Raw genomic sequence first — 16,363 nt, 5'->3', positions numbered from 1 at the left:
GCAATAAGTTGAATAAAAACTGACTCCTCTTGGAATAAATATTGTCCAGAGCCAAAATATAGTTTCAAACCTTTACTAACACATTTTTTTTCAGATTGATTTAAAGTAATAAATGATATATCCAAATAGTTGCATAATATCATGTACTTGTCTAAGCACAGGTTCAGCTTCTTAGAAATATTGAATACTATTTACAATCAGAGCTGACAAACAGACCTCTTTCTCTCCCACAGAGTCCATTAGCCTGGAGGCTGTTTTCTCTCCAGAAGAGACTCATTTGCACACCTTTGTCTTCTGTGACTTGAGAGAAAAGACAACTCACACACCCAAAATAGGGATTTGCAACTGAATAACCCTCCCATGTGATCTTAAGTTAAACACCATGTGAGTGAGCCAGCAGAGATACATCAACAGTTAATTATCAACCTGTTTAGGTACCCAGAGAGCTCTTCTTAGCTTTGGTGGAATTTTCCATTCCCCTTTAGCAATACACATTCAGACTCATTTTCCATTTCAATGTACAATTAAGCAAATATACTTAACAGCACTGGACCCAGAAAATCTGATTAAGATGTATGCACTGAATGACTGGGTCTCAGGCTACTAAGAATTAATACATCACTGGTTTTTAGTAGCCTATTATACAAGTTAAACAAATTAAATGTGATCATTTGTTGACTAATGTCCATGGAAGGTAGAGTTTTGGGGAAAGATAGCTGTGCAAGGAATTTTTTTAGGTATGTTGATCTCTACTGTACACACAGAAAAAGGTCAGTTTTGCACACCTGAATTCACCCTTTCTTTCTTTCTACATCAGCTCTAAAAAATTTTTAGAAAGGGAGCAGGTACTACATTGCTGTAGCAGGTTGAATTTCAACAGAGAAAATTGTTGCTACTCATAGAGACTGTGAGATCACCCCCTTAAGGGAAGCAGGGGGGGGGTCTCTTCTTTTAAGTGACTTACAACTGCTACTTCGCTAAATAAAATGACCCAATGGGGTTGGAATTGGTAGGCAAATATTTCCCCTCCCCCCATTTTTCTGCAGTGTTGATTTTGTGTTTGCATCATATAAACAAAAATTCTGCAAGCAACTTGTACTTCTGTAGGGTATGGCAAAAGGGGGAGTTGTAATATGTTACAGTGCTGCTCATTGCAACCTCTCAAATGAGAGTCGTGTCTGAAGACTAGGAGATAAGCTTTAATTTCTTCAGCACAATAGATTCAAGTATATAGTTAATACTTCAAGTTAATACCAAATAAATAGAAAAAAGATTCAAGAAATTATTTCCTACATTACTCTTATATCAGAGGGCACACATGAAAAGAATAGGAAAAGGAGGAGCATCTTGCCAACTCTTTCACAAAGATTTTGAGTTTTGCTGGATGCTTTGTGAAATAATCTTTTTAAAGCCTTTCTCTCCCCCCCCCCACTTCTTTTTTTGGCTGAGATTATTTTTAACTGAACATTTGTATGCAGCCTCTTGCTTTCCTTTATTCCTCTGCAGTTACAGATTTCTGTTATGGAATGCACATTATTTAATGGAGCTTGGAAACAGAAGTTTGGGTATAGATTGTTCAGGTTGTTATTATTATATAACATCCCTTATATAAAGACGTTTCTATTAAAAAAACAATTGTGGTACCTCGGGTTACATATGCTTCAAGTTACACACTCCACTAACCCAGAAATAGTGCTTCAGGTTAAGAACTTTGCTTCAGGATAAGAACAGAAATCGGGCTCCGGCAGCGCGGCGGCAGCAGGAGGCCCCATTAGCCAAAGTGGTGCTTCAGGTTAAGAACAGTTTCAGGTTAAGAACGGACCTCCGGAACGAATTAAGTACTTAACCCGAGGTACGACTGTATACTCTAAACGGCACTATTAGGAATGTGCCCTTTTACTTGCAAACAGTAAAAATGAGTCTGTTTTATTTTTGACACCATCAGTCGTCAGTACAGTAAATAACTTACTGCACCAGCCTTCTAGAGAAATAACCTATACTATAGTGATCGTGTTTTGCTCTCTCTTCCTTTTCCTTTCTTTTTTGAGCAATTATCCCTGCCTATAACTGTGTGCAAAAAGGCCTGCCTCTGAAAATTTGGTTTTCCCCTTTTACCAGTGGTGGGTGGAGCAGGAAATGTAAATGTTTCCTTTGGACAGCAGGCTCATTTCTACACCCCCCTCCCCCCCCCACTCCATGCTCCATCCAGGTAAACAGGGGGCATTATCAGAGTTCAAGGTCACTTTCCGGCCTGGCGAAAAAACTTGAGGAGGGTGCAAAGCAGGGTTGGTGAGGTGTGTGGCTCATGAAAGTTTGTGACCTTGAGAGGATCTTGAGGACCAGACAGAAAAGCCTGGAGGGCTACATTTAGTGTGTGGCCCTGAAGTTCCCTGCCCTTGCCCTATTGGATCAGCAAAAAGCTCACAGGATCTCACCTTGTGCTGGGAGAACGCCAGTAAGCTGCATCTCGCAGCAACATCATCACCAATGATATTATTACTAAACTTTGTGTAAATCACAGTTTTATATAAAATATCACAAAAAATCTCAGGTTTGAAAGGCCTGTCTGAAAAAATACAGTTGTTAGCTTAATCTATTTTTTTTTTAAAAAAATAGTTTTTATTTGATTTTACAAATATTTAATTATAACAATCCAAATGCATATACATATTTAGAGATTGAATCTCGCGACTTCCCCCCACACCCTCCATGGGTCCTATTATCAACATTTAAAGGTAAAGGTAAAGGACCCCTGACAGTTAAGTCCAGTTGCGAACGACTCTGGGGTTGCGGTGCTCATCTCGCTTTACTGGCCGAGGAAGTCAACGTTTGTCCGCAGACAGTTTTTCTGGGTCATGTGGCCAGCATGACTAAGCCACTTCTGGCAAAACCAGAGCAGCGCATAGAAACGCCATTTACCTTCCTGCCGGATGTGCTTTCGAACTGCTAGGTTGGTAGGAGCTGGAACCGAGCAATGGGAGCTCACCCCATCACAGGGATTCGAACCGCCGACCTTCTGATCAGCAAGCCCTAGGCTCAGTGGTTTAGAACACAGGGCCACCTGCGTCCCATATCAACATTTTCAGCTGCCTATTATTCCATACTCTATATTTTATGTCAATCCAAATTATCCATGGTATCTGTTACATTACAAGTGAGATTAAAACCCTGCTGATGTTTCCATCTGCTTGCAATGGTCTCCTAGATACCTTATAATTTTTTTCCATTCTTTTTTAAAGTTTTTGTCCTCTTGGTTCCTGAGTTTTCCAGTCAGCTTTTCTATTTCAGCATAGTCCATCAGCTTAGCTTGTATTCCTCTCTGGTAGGGACTTTATCTTCCTTCCGTCTGGGTTGTTAGTCATCTAAAAACGAGCAGAGATGACTTGTGCTGAACCTCTATTGGCAAGAAGTTCTGCCACACTAAAAAGTTGACCCCTGGTAAAACCCAGCCGAAGCTCAGGGGCATGTGGGAGCATTTAAAGTACCCCATCATGAGACCTCAGCAGCTGAGGAATGGGGCCAAACCTGACTCTGCTCAAGTGCCAAGAGCAGGAGATATTAATGCTGCTGTGTCACAAAATCTTGGTGCCCCTGCTGTAGTGCAGAGGTATCACTCTGGTGGGGTAGGAAGGTAGCAATGCCTGCAGTATTTTGTCAACCCTGCACCAGTTAATAAGAACAGGGCTGGGGGGGGAATTGATTGAGCCCCAATGGCTGTGCCCCATTTGTCAGGCATAGGACTGCACTTCACCAGCAAATGACACTGTGTACACGATCACAATTTTAAGTGAATTGCGCTGCTTGCTCACTGTGGACAACTGACTGTGCAATCTCTGCATGTATACTTGGAAGTATGTTTCTTTTAGCTCAGCTGGGCTCATAGGATTGCAGCTTTGGCCTCAAAGAAACTCACTTCCGTCAAGCTATATCTTCATGCCAAATATCTCTATTAGGGAAAGGCAACTGCAAGAATCCCTTGGATATCTGTAGCGCCAATTCAGCTGGAGGCACTTGGCAGTAACTCTTGTGAATCCACTATGGGTTTTCCTTTTAGCTTTGATTTATTGGATAATTTAAGCGCTTTTGTCAGCTGACATCTAAAGTACCTGAGGTAACCTTATCTATTGCCTCTGTCTCCAGAAAGCAAGGAGCAGGAGTGGGAGTGTCTCTTTTATCATTTGTGTTAGGAAGCAAAAGTGCGGATCAGCTTGATAGATTCTCTCATTCTGGCTCAAAGCAATTCTTAAATGTGATGTGGATGTTTTATAGCTCAGTGCTAGAACATCTGCTTTGCATGCAGAAAGTCCCAGGATCAGTCCCCGGTGGGAGAGACTCCCTGCCTGAATCCTGGAGAGCAGCTGCCACTCAGTGTAGACAGATTGTGAGCTGGATGGACCAAAGCTATGCTCCTGTATTCAATGTCAAGTGTCCCCTCTTCTATAGGTAGGGTTGATTAGCTGGTGGGCATTGTATTTTTTCTTCTCCTCTCTTTGTGCTTTTAAAATAGTTTTAAGTTCTTTTTTAATTCAGTGCTGTTTTAAATACCGTAACTTATTTAGTTGTATTTTTTTAAAAAAAAATGTATATAAACGATTGGTGTGAAGTTGTTGTTTTTTAACTGTATCTGTTTTTAATTCGTGTTGTGAGCCACCTTGGGTCCTGCACTGGTATAAATAACGTCTCCAGCTTATTAGTTTGTTCTTGTATTTCTGCCTGGCATATTAAATACTAATTTTCCTACTTTCTAATAACATTTATCTTCCAAATTTCCCCATCTTTCCAAATCAGAGAGTTACTATTTTCTGTTTGTTCTTGGAGCTGCAAATCTGCAAGTAAGGGGTTTTGGAGTTCAAATACTACATCAATGCCATTCAGGTGATACCACTCAATTCCCCAACTGTATTATTATTTTTAAAGAAACTATGTAGTGCCTTCTGTTATTGCTGTCACTTGCAGTATATACAATTTGCCTCGTGTAGCTGGCAGAATAAACAAGTGACCGTGATTAGAGAGAGTTAGAGTGATTAGAGAGAGCTGCAGTTATTAGTTTAAACAAACAAAAAAACAAACAAATTTGAAGGAATGGTTTCACTTTAATTGAAGTGGAATTTACAGTGATGATGGCATGATAAGGGGCTTATATGAACAACAGGCTGCCCTAAGTCTGCTTTCCCCTTCACTCCCATTACAGGAGAAATTTATTGTGGTTGGCTGCCAAATAAAAATTTTAAAAATTGCCCTGGCAAGCATAACCAGAAATACTGTTTACTGTGTGTATGATATAGTTACAACAAGAGACACAACAATGGCATGCATACTGTTCATGCAGTTTTGGGGGATTAGAACATTTTAGTTCTTTAGAAATGCTCTCCTCCCTTCCCTTCTCCAAGGACTCTTTTGCTTTTTCTGTTAAAGTGTGTACATTCCACCTCTCCAACACATATTTCATGTTTATTTTCAAGAAGCAAATTCCCCTGTGTTGTTGCTCCTCTCACCCCCAAAGCAAATGTTGTGGGACACTGCAATGACATATGTGCCAACTTTTTCTGTCCTAAATCTGGGACACACCTGCCTGTTAAAGCAGCTGTACAAAATAGGAAATTTAATTGAAAGGATTATATCCTGAAAAGTGGGGTATAAATAATTGTAATTTTAAAAAGACATACAAATGACTTATATCATGTTTATAATATAATCATGATATGATATCCCCTTGTATCGTCAGAGGCACTTACACTTGGCACTGAGGAAGCTCATCTGGGTCGTATAGATTTATTTGCAAAGCTCATAATACACGCTTCTGTTCTGAATCCTATGTTGCATTGCAGGGGGCTGGACTTAATGACCATCAGGGTCCCTTCCAACTCTATGTTTCTAACTTACGAAATTATTTATCACAAAAGCAGCTTTTAAACAAAATCAGGCAAATTTGAAGACAATGGGTCTAGTATCAGTAGCTATAGCCATAGCAGTTAAATCAAGCCTCACATTCTGCTTGTGAGCTTCAATGGGGCGTCTTGCCAGCCACTGATGGAAATAATATGGTGGACTAGATGGACCTTGATTTCATCCACCAGTTAAACCAGACTTCCCCCAACCCCATATGTTTTGGACTCCTAGCAGCCCCAGTTAACATGGCCAGTGGTCATGGATAATGGGAACTGTAGTCCAGCAACATCCGGAGGGCATCGGGTTGGGGGTGGCTGATTGATGCTCATAAGCTGAAGGCCAATGCAACAGGCCAAATCTAAATAAAGATCTGATTTGTTTTGGCAATTGTTTAAAAGATGTGACCAAATTGTGCAACAGCTTGGGAACTAATTGAGGAAGGATAGCTGAGGGGATGTTATAAATAACAATAAGCAAATAAATCAAATAAACACGGTCTTTCTCTCTTAGATGGTTTGTGTTTTCGTAGCTCATGTTCCTGTCACTCTTTCGGCAACAGGAGCTCAGTTCTCCACATCGCGCCCCCTTGCTGTGTTCTGACACATTGTTGTGAAGAGAGCTCTTCCACTTCCCTTCTAGTTACCCTGAGTGTGTCTCCAATGCTGGGCTGGTTTCTGTGATGGCTGAGAGAGCCTATCAGTTTTGCCACTCAGGTGAGCACGATTCCAGTGGGGAAGGAGAGAATTCTGATGTGTGCAACCTTTGGAATAAGTTCTTTATTTTATTTTACTTTGTAGCCTTTTTGTTTCTGAATTGCACTTGACGTCAGTGAGAGTGATGATCTGAACCTCTCTCTTCAAATGGAGAATTTGGCCCCATGAGCAGATGGCAGAGTCCATGTGGAACTGAAAACAAACACTCCAGTGACACACTCACACACTCATCCCTTAGCTTCGATGTCTGGGTTTCCTCCCTCCCGTTATCTAACATTTTTTGCACTCCGCATGTGTTAAGTGTTCAGCGGCTCCACTTTAATATTATCCATTGTGACAGTTCTAGGCCGGTTTTCTAAAATGATTGACCTGACTGAGACACAACTGGATCCCCTCACAGAGCTTTTCTTTTCCCCTCAGCAGGAAAAGATGGGGGAACATGAGGAGGGAGAGATGCTCAGGCAGAATCTGTGTAAATCATTAATGCCTTTTGTTCTGGATGGATTCTTGAGATCTTATAAGAATACAGTCACACATACAGTCAGGGCGGAGGGAATAAGAAGGGAGAGAGAGCTGCATTTCAAAATGAGAGCTTTCCAACGACTGAGGTAAAAATCATTTTACTGCCTGGGAAAGGGAACCTATCCATTTATCATAATGAGGATCGGAAAAGAAGAGTCTTTTGAGATGCTGGCAAAAGGGAACTGAAATAGCTGCACTGGGAACAAAGCAAAGCGAGAGTAAGGCTTCTGTCAAAGCACTGGAAGGACCAGTGACAGCTCTTTCCTGAGGGCAAATGGGGTGCTGCCCCACTAAACTCAGTCTGCTCTCATCTCTCCCCCACAGGTCTGTCTTCTTACTTTCAATCAGTCCAAGGGGTTATGCTGCCTGGCAGCTTCCTCCTTTGTTTCAGGCAGTGGCGTAGCGTGGGGGGTGCAGGGGGGGCGGGCCGCACCGGGCGCAACATCTGGGGGTTAGGGTTAGGGGGCGCAAATCCACGGGTTAGGGGGCGCAAATCCATGGGTTAGGGGGCGCAAATTACTTGCCTTGCCCCGGGTGCTGACAACCCACGCTACGCCACTGGTTTCAGGCTGTGTACATGCTGTACCTTTAAAGCACATTCGAAGCATGTTCTTTCCCTCAAAGCCTGCTGTAGTTTGTTAAGGGTTGCTGGGAATTATAACTCTGTGAGGGCCAAACTACAGTGCCCAGAATTCTTTGAGGTCCAGCTCCTAGCACCTTCTGGCAGTTCCCTCATTGCAAGAAGTGAGGTTACAAGGAACCAGGCAGAGGGCCTTCTCGGTAGTGGCGCCTGCCCTGTGGAAGGCCCTCCCACCACATGTCAAGCAAATAAACAACCACCCTATTTTTAGAAGACATCTGAAGACAGCTCTGCTTAGGGAAGTTTTTAATGTTTGAAGTTTTATTCTCTTTTTAAGGCTCTGCTGAAAGCTGCCCAGCGTGGCTTACCAGTTCCAATGGGAAGAACCAGCACAAAATGCAGGGAGTGTTCCTTCTCTCCCCCTGCACCTTTCACCAGCACAGGCCCTCCAAGTGTCCCTGTTTTCCAGGGACCTCCTTGACTTAGAAAAGCCATCCTGGTTTCTGATTTGACCCCGGAATGTACTGCTTTTCCTTAAAGGTAAAGGGACCCCTGACCATTAGGTCCAGTCACGGACAACTCTGGGGTCGCGGCGCTCATCTTGCTTTACTGGCCGAGGGAGCCGGAGTACAGTTTCCAGGTCATGTGGCCAGCATAACTAAGCCGCTTCTGGCGAACCAGAGCAGCGCACGGAAACGCAGTTTACCTTCCCGGCAGAGTGGTACCTATTTATCTACTTGCACTTTTTGGTGTGCTTTCGAACTGCTAGGTTGGCAGGAGCAGGGACCGAGCAACGGGAGCTCACCCCATCGAACCGCCGACCTTCTGATCGGCAAGCCCTAGGCTCTGTGGTTTAGACCACAGCACCACCTGCGTCCCTACTGCTTTTCCTTAGGATGTCTCTATTTTCACCTGAGAAATGCTGGAGGGTATGCCAACAATGAAAGGACAAGTTGATATATATAAAGGACTCATTCTAATACTTGACCCATTCACCAATAAAAAAGAAAAGGAATCAGCCTCGTTCCTGCCAGCCACACCTCAGAGGAGCCACCTTTGACGTTGGTATTGCTCAGGCATCAGTCATAAACCATCTCTGGAGATGCCTGGGATTGTCTGCTTGCAAAACAGATTCTCTGCCACTGAGCTATGACCCTTCCCACTGATATAAGGCATGGCAATTTAAAAGCTTGATACAGAACCAGCCCCTCCACTTTTTTCACATTAATTTTAAGTTGTGATTATCATGTACATCACTTCTTTAAAGAATAAAATAACAGAAGCAAATTCTGAGCACAGCAGCTCCTGCCAGACGTTTGTCCCACTTTCATCACTGCCAAGAGGTGGCTGGTGCTGTGTGATGAAGGCTTCAGGGCCTAATTATGAAGTGGAAACATATATATGTATATATATATATATATATATATATGCGCACAGTTCAGAGAAGTTATAGAAAAGAGGAATGCTACTGCTGTTTACAGTCATACCTTGGGTTGAATGTGCTTCGGGATGAGCACGTTCAAGTTGTGCTCCGTGGCAACCCGGAAGTAAAGGAGCGTGTTACTTCCCGGTTTCACCACTTGCGCATGCGCAGACGCTCAAAATGACGTCATGCGCAGAAGCGGCGTGTGCGCAGATGCGCATGTACGCAGACGTGCCGTCGCTGGTTACGTTTGCTTCTAGATATGAACGGGGCTCCGGAACGGATCCTGTTCACATCTAGAGGTACCACTGTATTGGTGATGAAGATAGGGTTGGGAGACAATGATGGTTTCTTGTCTACGGTCCTGTGGGAACCAAGCCTAGATGGAAAACAAGACCTTTGAATTTAGGAACAGAGGAAACTGTCTGAGTCAGACCCATTGTCCACACAATGGACAATGCAACTCTCCAGGGTGTCAGACGAAGGACAGCCCTGTGGCCTTACCTAGAGATTCTGGGAACTGAACCTTTGGCATCCAAAGCATGCGCTCAGGCATTGCACTGTGGCCCTTCCCAATTCTGATAACGCAGAATGGCTTGCTTAGAACTTGGCCATTGGGATCTGAGCTCAATGCAGAAATAGTGCTTTATTTTGCCTATGAAACACCAGGCCATGAGATTGTTGAAGCATGAGGGCTCTATTTTTATAGAAGATGAATCTGTACACATGCTGTGGTTGTTTACAGTATGATTATATACAGAATGTTTGCTTTGCATTTTCAATGCTTTCTCGCTACAGTTAAACGACTCCCTGCTTCATGTTTGAATTTGCATCAATTATATCTCAGGGGATGTCTCAGATCTGGTACAGAAAGAAACATCCAGATCATTTGGCTTCTTGGTCTTTCTTCAAAGCATCCTACACTGTAACAATTCTGAGGGCTCAGTGATCCACAGCATCAGCAGACTGGTGTATAGAATGGGGTATAAGGACAGCTGCTCCGTTGCAGTACAGTGGTACCTCGGGTTACATACGCTTCAGGTTACATACGCTTCAGGTTACACACTCCACTAATCCAAAAATAGTGCTTCAGGTTAAGAACTTTGCTTCAGGATAAGAACAGAAATTGGGCTGCGGCGGCACGGTGGCAGCAGGAGGCCCCATTAGCTAAAGTGGTGCTTCAGGTTAAGAACAGTTTCAGGTTAAGTACGGACCTCCGGAACGAATTAAGTACTTAACCCGAGGTACCACTGTACAACAATGTGCAACACTGAAACGGGGGCTGTGTGTACCTTGTGCTAAAAATAAAATAAAATTCTCTACCATGACAATCTAAACCCTTTACCAGGAAAATCTGAATTCTGCAGCCTACATAAACCTGCCTCTCACCTATTTTGTGTAATTGCCTTGTTTACTATTTTGCAGAAATTATTCTGGTTCTCTTAGTCATGAGCTGGTGAAGCTTAGGGTTGTGGGTTTGAGCCTCAATTTGGGCGAAATTTGCATTTCAGGGGGTTGGACTAAATGACCCTCCGGGTCCTTCCCCACTCTACAATTCTATGATTCTATGAAGACAAGCACATGGCTATACCCATTCCTACGCATTGGCAATTTTATCCAACAGCACTGCTGGCTCTTGAGATTTCAACAGACATTGCCTCTATGCTTTCAAGTATATTGTCAATGCCATAATAAGGAATATAACCATTCTTCTTAAAAAATGGGAAAAAAAGAATGAAGATCAAGCTGCTCAGGACACTGAATTCTGCGCTTGAAACCACATTCTGTACTGCAGCATAGATGCAGCCCTATCAGTAGAGCAGCCAAAGGTGCAAACCATCAGCATAGCAACATGTGTCAAGATTACTGTGCTGGCAGCAGACTGTAGCAGTAGCTGCAGTGACTGGGGGCAACCCAGTCAGATGGGTGGGGTACACATAATAAATGGTGGTGGTGGTGGTGGTGGTATGCAAGGCTTCGTGAGCTACTGACCTGGTGGGCTTTATCAGGTCCTGCTCATGGTGTAAAGCCAGCACATGACACAGAAACAGGCCTGCGGAGCCTAGCAGTTGTGGGATGCGTGCAGGACTGGGTGAAAGCAGACCCGAGAAATAAAACTTGATCCAGATGCTGTTGTGCATTCACAACGTTGCAGCTGAATCAGCCCATATTTTACATTTGGAACACCAGAAAGGAAAGTATTTGCACTACGATTGTTACTGTTGCTATAAAAATCCTTGGGACAGAGCTGATTTTGGACCCCAAGAGACCCAGTTTCACATGGTTGGCCTCACTCTCGGCTCACTGGTTGGCCTCACTCTCAGCATGTCTCTCCCAGCTTCCTTTCCCACAAGGGGAAAGGATGAAGGATGAAGGAGATCCTCCAAGGATCCTGCAGGGATGAAGAAGATCCTCCTGCAAATCCCTCCCCAAAGCTGCTTTTTTCATGAAGCTTTTGACTTAACCCCCGGCTCCCTATCCCAACTGAAACAAAGCCTAAGGAGGTGCAACTCAAACCCAAAAGCCAAAGGACATGCAGCTGCACTTGCCCATCTCCCTCGTTTACGTATATCTGTGCATCTTTTCTTCCTTCCCTCTTCTTCCTCTCGGATAATTCTTCATTCCTTGAAGGAGGTCCTCCTCTGCAAAGTGCTGTCTACATTGATGGCATTGATATAAATGAATGCTTCTACTTCCTCAAACCACTCTCTACTCAGCAACACACTACTGTCCAGTGGGTTGCAAACATCTGTCTGAGGGGGCCTCCAGATTGTCACTATTGTCCAGGAGGCATAATTAAAGAAGATTAAAGTCATTTGTCACTCTGATGCAACAAATTCCCTTAGAAAAGAAATAGAAATAATAGAAATAGAAATAGATATAGGAATAGGAATAGGAATAGGAATAGGAAGGAGGAGAAGAAGAAGGCAACATAGGAGTCAGAAAAGTGACAGTAAAATGTGCTGAATGGTGTGGAATGAACAAAGGGATGGTTAACAGGAAGCAAGCAGCTCAGGATGAATGCTTAGTGTCATATAACTACCTCACAAACAAATCAGAATGAATGCCCAGTGAAGACTCGATGCAAGTCATTTCCAGATGACCTGTTTATTGGTGATTCATCCTGATTTGTTTGCAGGGAGATTCAACAATGGCAGATTTAGGGGAGTTCGGCTACACTGGAAGCAGAGTTTTGCCAGGGGTTGCACAATTATTATTTAGAATGGAGATCAAGAGGCGCAGAGGCCCCAAATTTTGGTGTTGCATAGGGCACCGCTAAAATTTGAGACCCCAAGGTCTACTACTGGATTCAGTTACTGGGGTTGTTGCCCAATAGTGTTAAATCAGTCTTAACTGCACAAACTGGATTTGCTAGTATGTGATTGAATCCCACCTGAAAATAGCTGCAGTCTGGAAGAGCCCACTGTCTGATTTCTAGGGATGGGAGAAAATGTCAATCTCTGTTCCTCTCTGTTTCTCACTTTTCCACCCTTAAGTTCAGTTCTCCACATGTCCACATCCGTTTTTGAATTTCTTAAGGTCCTCATGAAAATTCATCAGCATTTTAGTATGAATTTCTCCTAATATGCACATTTTTTGTATGCGACTTTGCCTAATATAAAGGGACATGGGTGGCGCTGTGGGTTAAACCACAGAGCCTAGGACTTGCCGATCAGAAGGTCGGCAGTTTGAATCCCCGCGACGGGGTGAGTTCCCGTTGCTCGGTCCCTGCTCCTGCCAACCTAGCAGTTCAAAAGCACAAAGCGCAAGTAGATAGATAGGTACCGCTCTGGCAGGAAGGTAAACAGCGTTTCCGTGCGCTGCTCTGGTTCGCCAGAAGCAGCTTAGTCATGCTGGCCACATGACCCGGAAGCTGTACACCGGCTCCTTCGGCCAATAAAGCGAGATGAGCGCCGCAACCCCAGAGTCAGCCACGACTGGACCTAATGGTCAGGGGTCCCCCCCCCTTGCCTAATATACACATTTTAGCAAGACAATTTTCCCAAACATGTTTGTGTGTTATTTTCACTAATGCATACATTCATGCGCACATTTTACACCAGTGTGTGCATTTTTGTACACATTACTTGGCTGGAGATTGCATTGCAAAATTTGGAGACGTGCGAATTTCAAAGGATGGCTGTGTTTCAGTTCAGATTTCCTTTCTGAAACTGCAAATTAGGTAAGTTTGCCTTTAAATGCTAACAGAATCAAATTTCTCTCTCTCCCCCCCCCCCCAATCTCTACAAACCTGCACATAAGTTTTTGTGCAAGGAGATCAAGGGGTGAATGCTCAATAAACATCTGAAGGAGCCCTTTGTCTTTCAAACCTTACCTTCACAGGTCTTTTTTCTTTCTTTTTTACTCTCTTAGGTAGTGAATCCCAAAAAGAAAATGAAGAAAAAGAAATACAATAACTCAGGAACAGTGAGTAACATTGTTTTAATGTTGGCTTTATGTCACTAAAAAAAAGCTGAACAGTTTTAGGCTTCCCCTGAAGAACCCTGGGAAATGCTGTTTGTTAAGGAGAGTTGCTTAGAAGCCCCTGTTCCCACACAGAGCTACAATTCCCAGAGTTCTGTGGGAAGAGGGGTTGATTGCTAAAGTACTCTGGGAATTGTAGCTTACAACCCTCACAACTGTTAACAAACTACAGTTCTCAGGATTATTTGGGGAAAGCTATGATTGTTAAAGTGGTATCATAGCCCATTAAATATAGATTGTGGGTGGGGCCTCTTGTGTCCTGGCTATGTTTGTTGCGAACATATCACATATCTTTAAGCGCCAAGCAAAAACATGTCTCTTCTCCCAGGTCTTTGGCTAAATAAACAGTCTATGGCCTTTTAAACTGTGGTGGGTATCGCTTTTGTTTGTCACCATGTTATATATTTTTGTGTTTTTATATTGTAAACCTCCCTGTGCTCCTCGGATGAAGGATGGTATAGAAATCTAATTACAGTCATACTTCATGTTACGTTCTTTCAGGTTATGTCCCATGGCAACCCGGAAGTATCGGAAAGGGTTACTTCCGGGTTTTGCCGCTCACACATGTGCAGGCACACAAAATGACATCATGCGTGTGCACAGAAGCAGGGAATTGCAACCCGCGCGTGCGCAGACGCGCCACTGCGGGTTGCGCTCTTTTCATGTTGCGAACGGGCCTCCGGAACGGATCCTGTTCGCAACCAGAGATACCACTGTAATAAATAATACCTTATTCACACCCGTTCTCTGCCTAAGAGCAGGGCCAGCTCCACCCATTGGGAAGGGTCGTAGCTCAGTTGTGGAGCACATGCTTAAAATATAGAAGGCCCTTGGTTGACCCAAGATATTGCTGCCTGAGGCAGCAAGATGACACTTCCCTCTCTCATTCAATGTATAGGAACTGTGTACAAGATTAGCAAGAGACTCCTAATGGCAGGGCTGTGGGTTTGAGTCCCATGTTGGGCAAAAGGTTCCTGCATTGCAGGGGGTTGGGCTCGATGTTCCCTGCGGTCCCTTCCAGCTCTATGATTCTATGTTAAATCTTATTTAAACGCTGATTATAAGAAAGCACCCTCCACCACACCTGAGAGCAGCAAGCTAGCTTAGGGGGCACAGATCAGGCCACGAGGCACACACAACTCTGACCTCCAGCACCTCACTTCTACCACTCACAGCCTCCTGGGATCTGCTGCCTGACGCAGCTGTCTCACTCTGCCTAACTGCAGAGCCAACTCTGCCAGGTTTAGTCTTTGGCATCTCCAGCTTAGACCAAGAAAGAGTCCTGTCCAAAACCCTGGAGAGCCCCTGCAGTTCAACTGAGATAATACTGAGCAAGATGGACCAACAGTCTGATTTTGTGCAAGGCAGTTTTCTACACCCAACTTCCTCTGCCTAGTATGTAACGCACCAGCTTACTATAGCAACTGTGGGACAGGAAATAAGCAGGAGAGAAAGCCTATGGTTTCCCAATTCAGCATCAGCAGACTTTTAAAGCTGTGAGACAATTCTCCAAGTTGTGATCTGGCAACTTTATAAAAACGGGATTTGTTCTCTGTGAATTTAAGAAATTGATTTCCCATGGCAAAGGGTGGTGAACGTTGGTTTCAAAATTTTGAAATTAAGGCTACAGAATCCTCCTGGAAATGGGAATTGTATGGGGCTGGAAAAATCAAGGCACTAACGATGTGGCCCCATGATCACCAGTATCACCCTCACCAGTATCACCCTCCAGCCTGTAACTACTTTGTTGTTTCCTGTATAACAGCATCTCCATTTCTTTACTTTCAAGGTGACGTTGCTCTCGTTTGCTACAGAATCAGAGCACACGTTTCTAGACTATATCAAAGGAGGGTGAGTAGATTCTCTTTCTGCACACATTGGGTGTTTGGGAGGGGATACGTGCAAGCAGAGGGCCACTGGCTGTTTCTACGCTGAACAAAACTGAGTGTCTTCAAGAGGAGTGTCAGGTCTGAGTGTCCTGTTTCACTCTAGAGATGCTGCACCGGCAGGATGTAAAACTATTTCTACACAGCAGACTGGGGATGAGGGAGAGATTCAATTCAGTTTGCATTTGAAGGCGAATGTATCAAATTTGCACTTTCTGAAACCATAGGCAAAGTGAAACACAGCTATCTTTTATAATTTGCACTTCTCCAAACGCTGTGGTGCAGTTCTCCAGCCAAGCAATACTTACAAAAATAATAATAAATGCATATATACGGGGCTAGTGTGCATAAAAAGCAATACGCTAGTGAAAATAACATACAGAAATGGATTATATTAGGGGGGCCTGCTTGCAAAAATGTGTATGTTAGCCATTACTGCACATTTTAGTCTCATGTCAGTAAAGGTAAATAACCCTTCTACAAGCAAGTGCATTTTATATTCTCATGAGATTAGGTTGAAACTTCTAGGGATTTGACCAAACCCTAAAGGAAAGTGCACAGCCTGCAGAGCCATGAAGTATATACCGTATTTTTCACACCATAGGACGCAGTTTTTCCGTCTTAAAAACTAAGGGGAAAAGTCTGTGCGTCCTATGGAGCGAATGCAGGGGGGGAGGCAAGCAGGAAAAGCCCCCAAGAGCCACACACAACCTTCGCGCGGCTCTTGCAGGCTTTTCTCCAGGCCAGTCAGTCCCTTCTCCCTCCTCTAGAAAAGCCTTGCGCAATCTCTCCAGCCGCGGGAGGCTGTGCAAGGCTAAAGAGGAAGCCTGGGCAGCGAGCGCAATCCATCCCGCTTGCTGCCCGG

At 43.9% G+C, this 16,363-nt stretch overlaps 1 protein-coding gene across 1 annotated transcript in view; it reads left to right on the top strand.

Annotated features, from left to right (window-relative positions):
* Positions 1 to 16,363, top strand: part of LOC310764286 (copine-5-like) — a 127,999-nt gene that overhangs the window by 88,176 nt on the left and 23,460 nt on the right. Inside the window, exons 12-13 of the mRNA XM_083617874.1 lie at positions 13,502 to 13,555; positions 15,402 to 15,463. Coding sequence (XP_083474000.1) covers positions 13,502 to 13,555; positions 15,402 to 15,463 — 116 coding nt within the window. The remainder of the gene's footprint in view (positions 1 to 13,501; positions 13,556 to 15,401; positions 15,464 to 16,363) is intronic.

Source organism: Podarcis filfolensis, assembly GCF_964270895.1.
Source record: "Podarcis filfolensis genome assembly, chromosome: 6".
Classification (NCBI taxonomy): domain Eukaryota; kingdom Metazoa; phylum Chordata; class Lepidosauria; order Squamata; family Lacertidae; genus Podarcis; species Podarcis filfolensis.
Note: the sequence above shows the minus strand (reverse complement) of the source record. Positions and strands in the feature narration are given on the sequence as shown.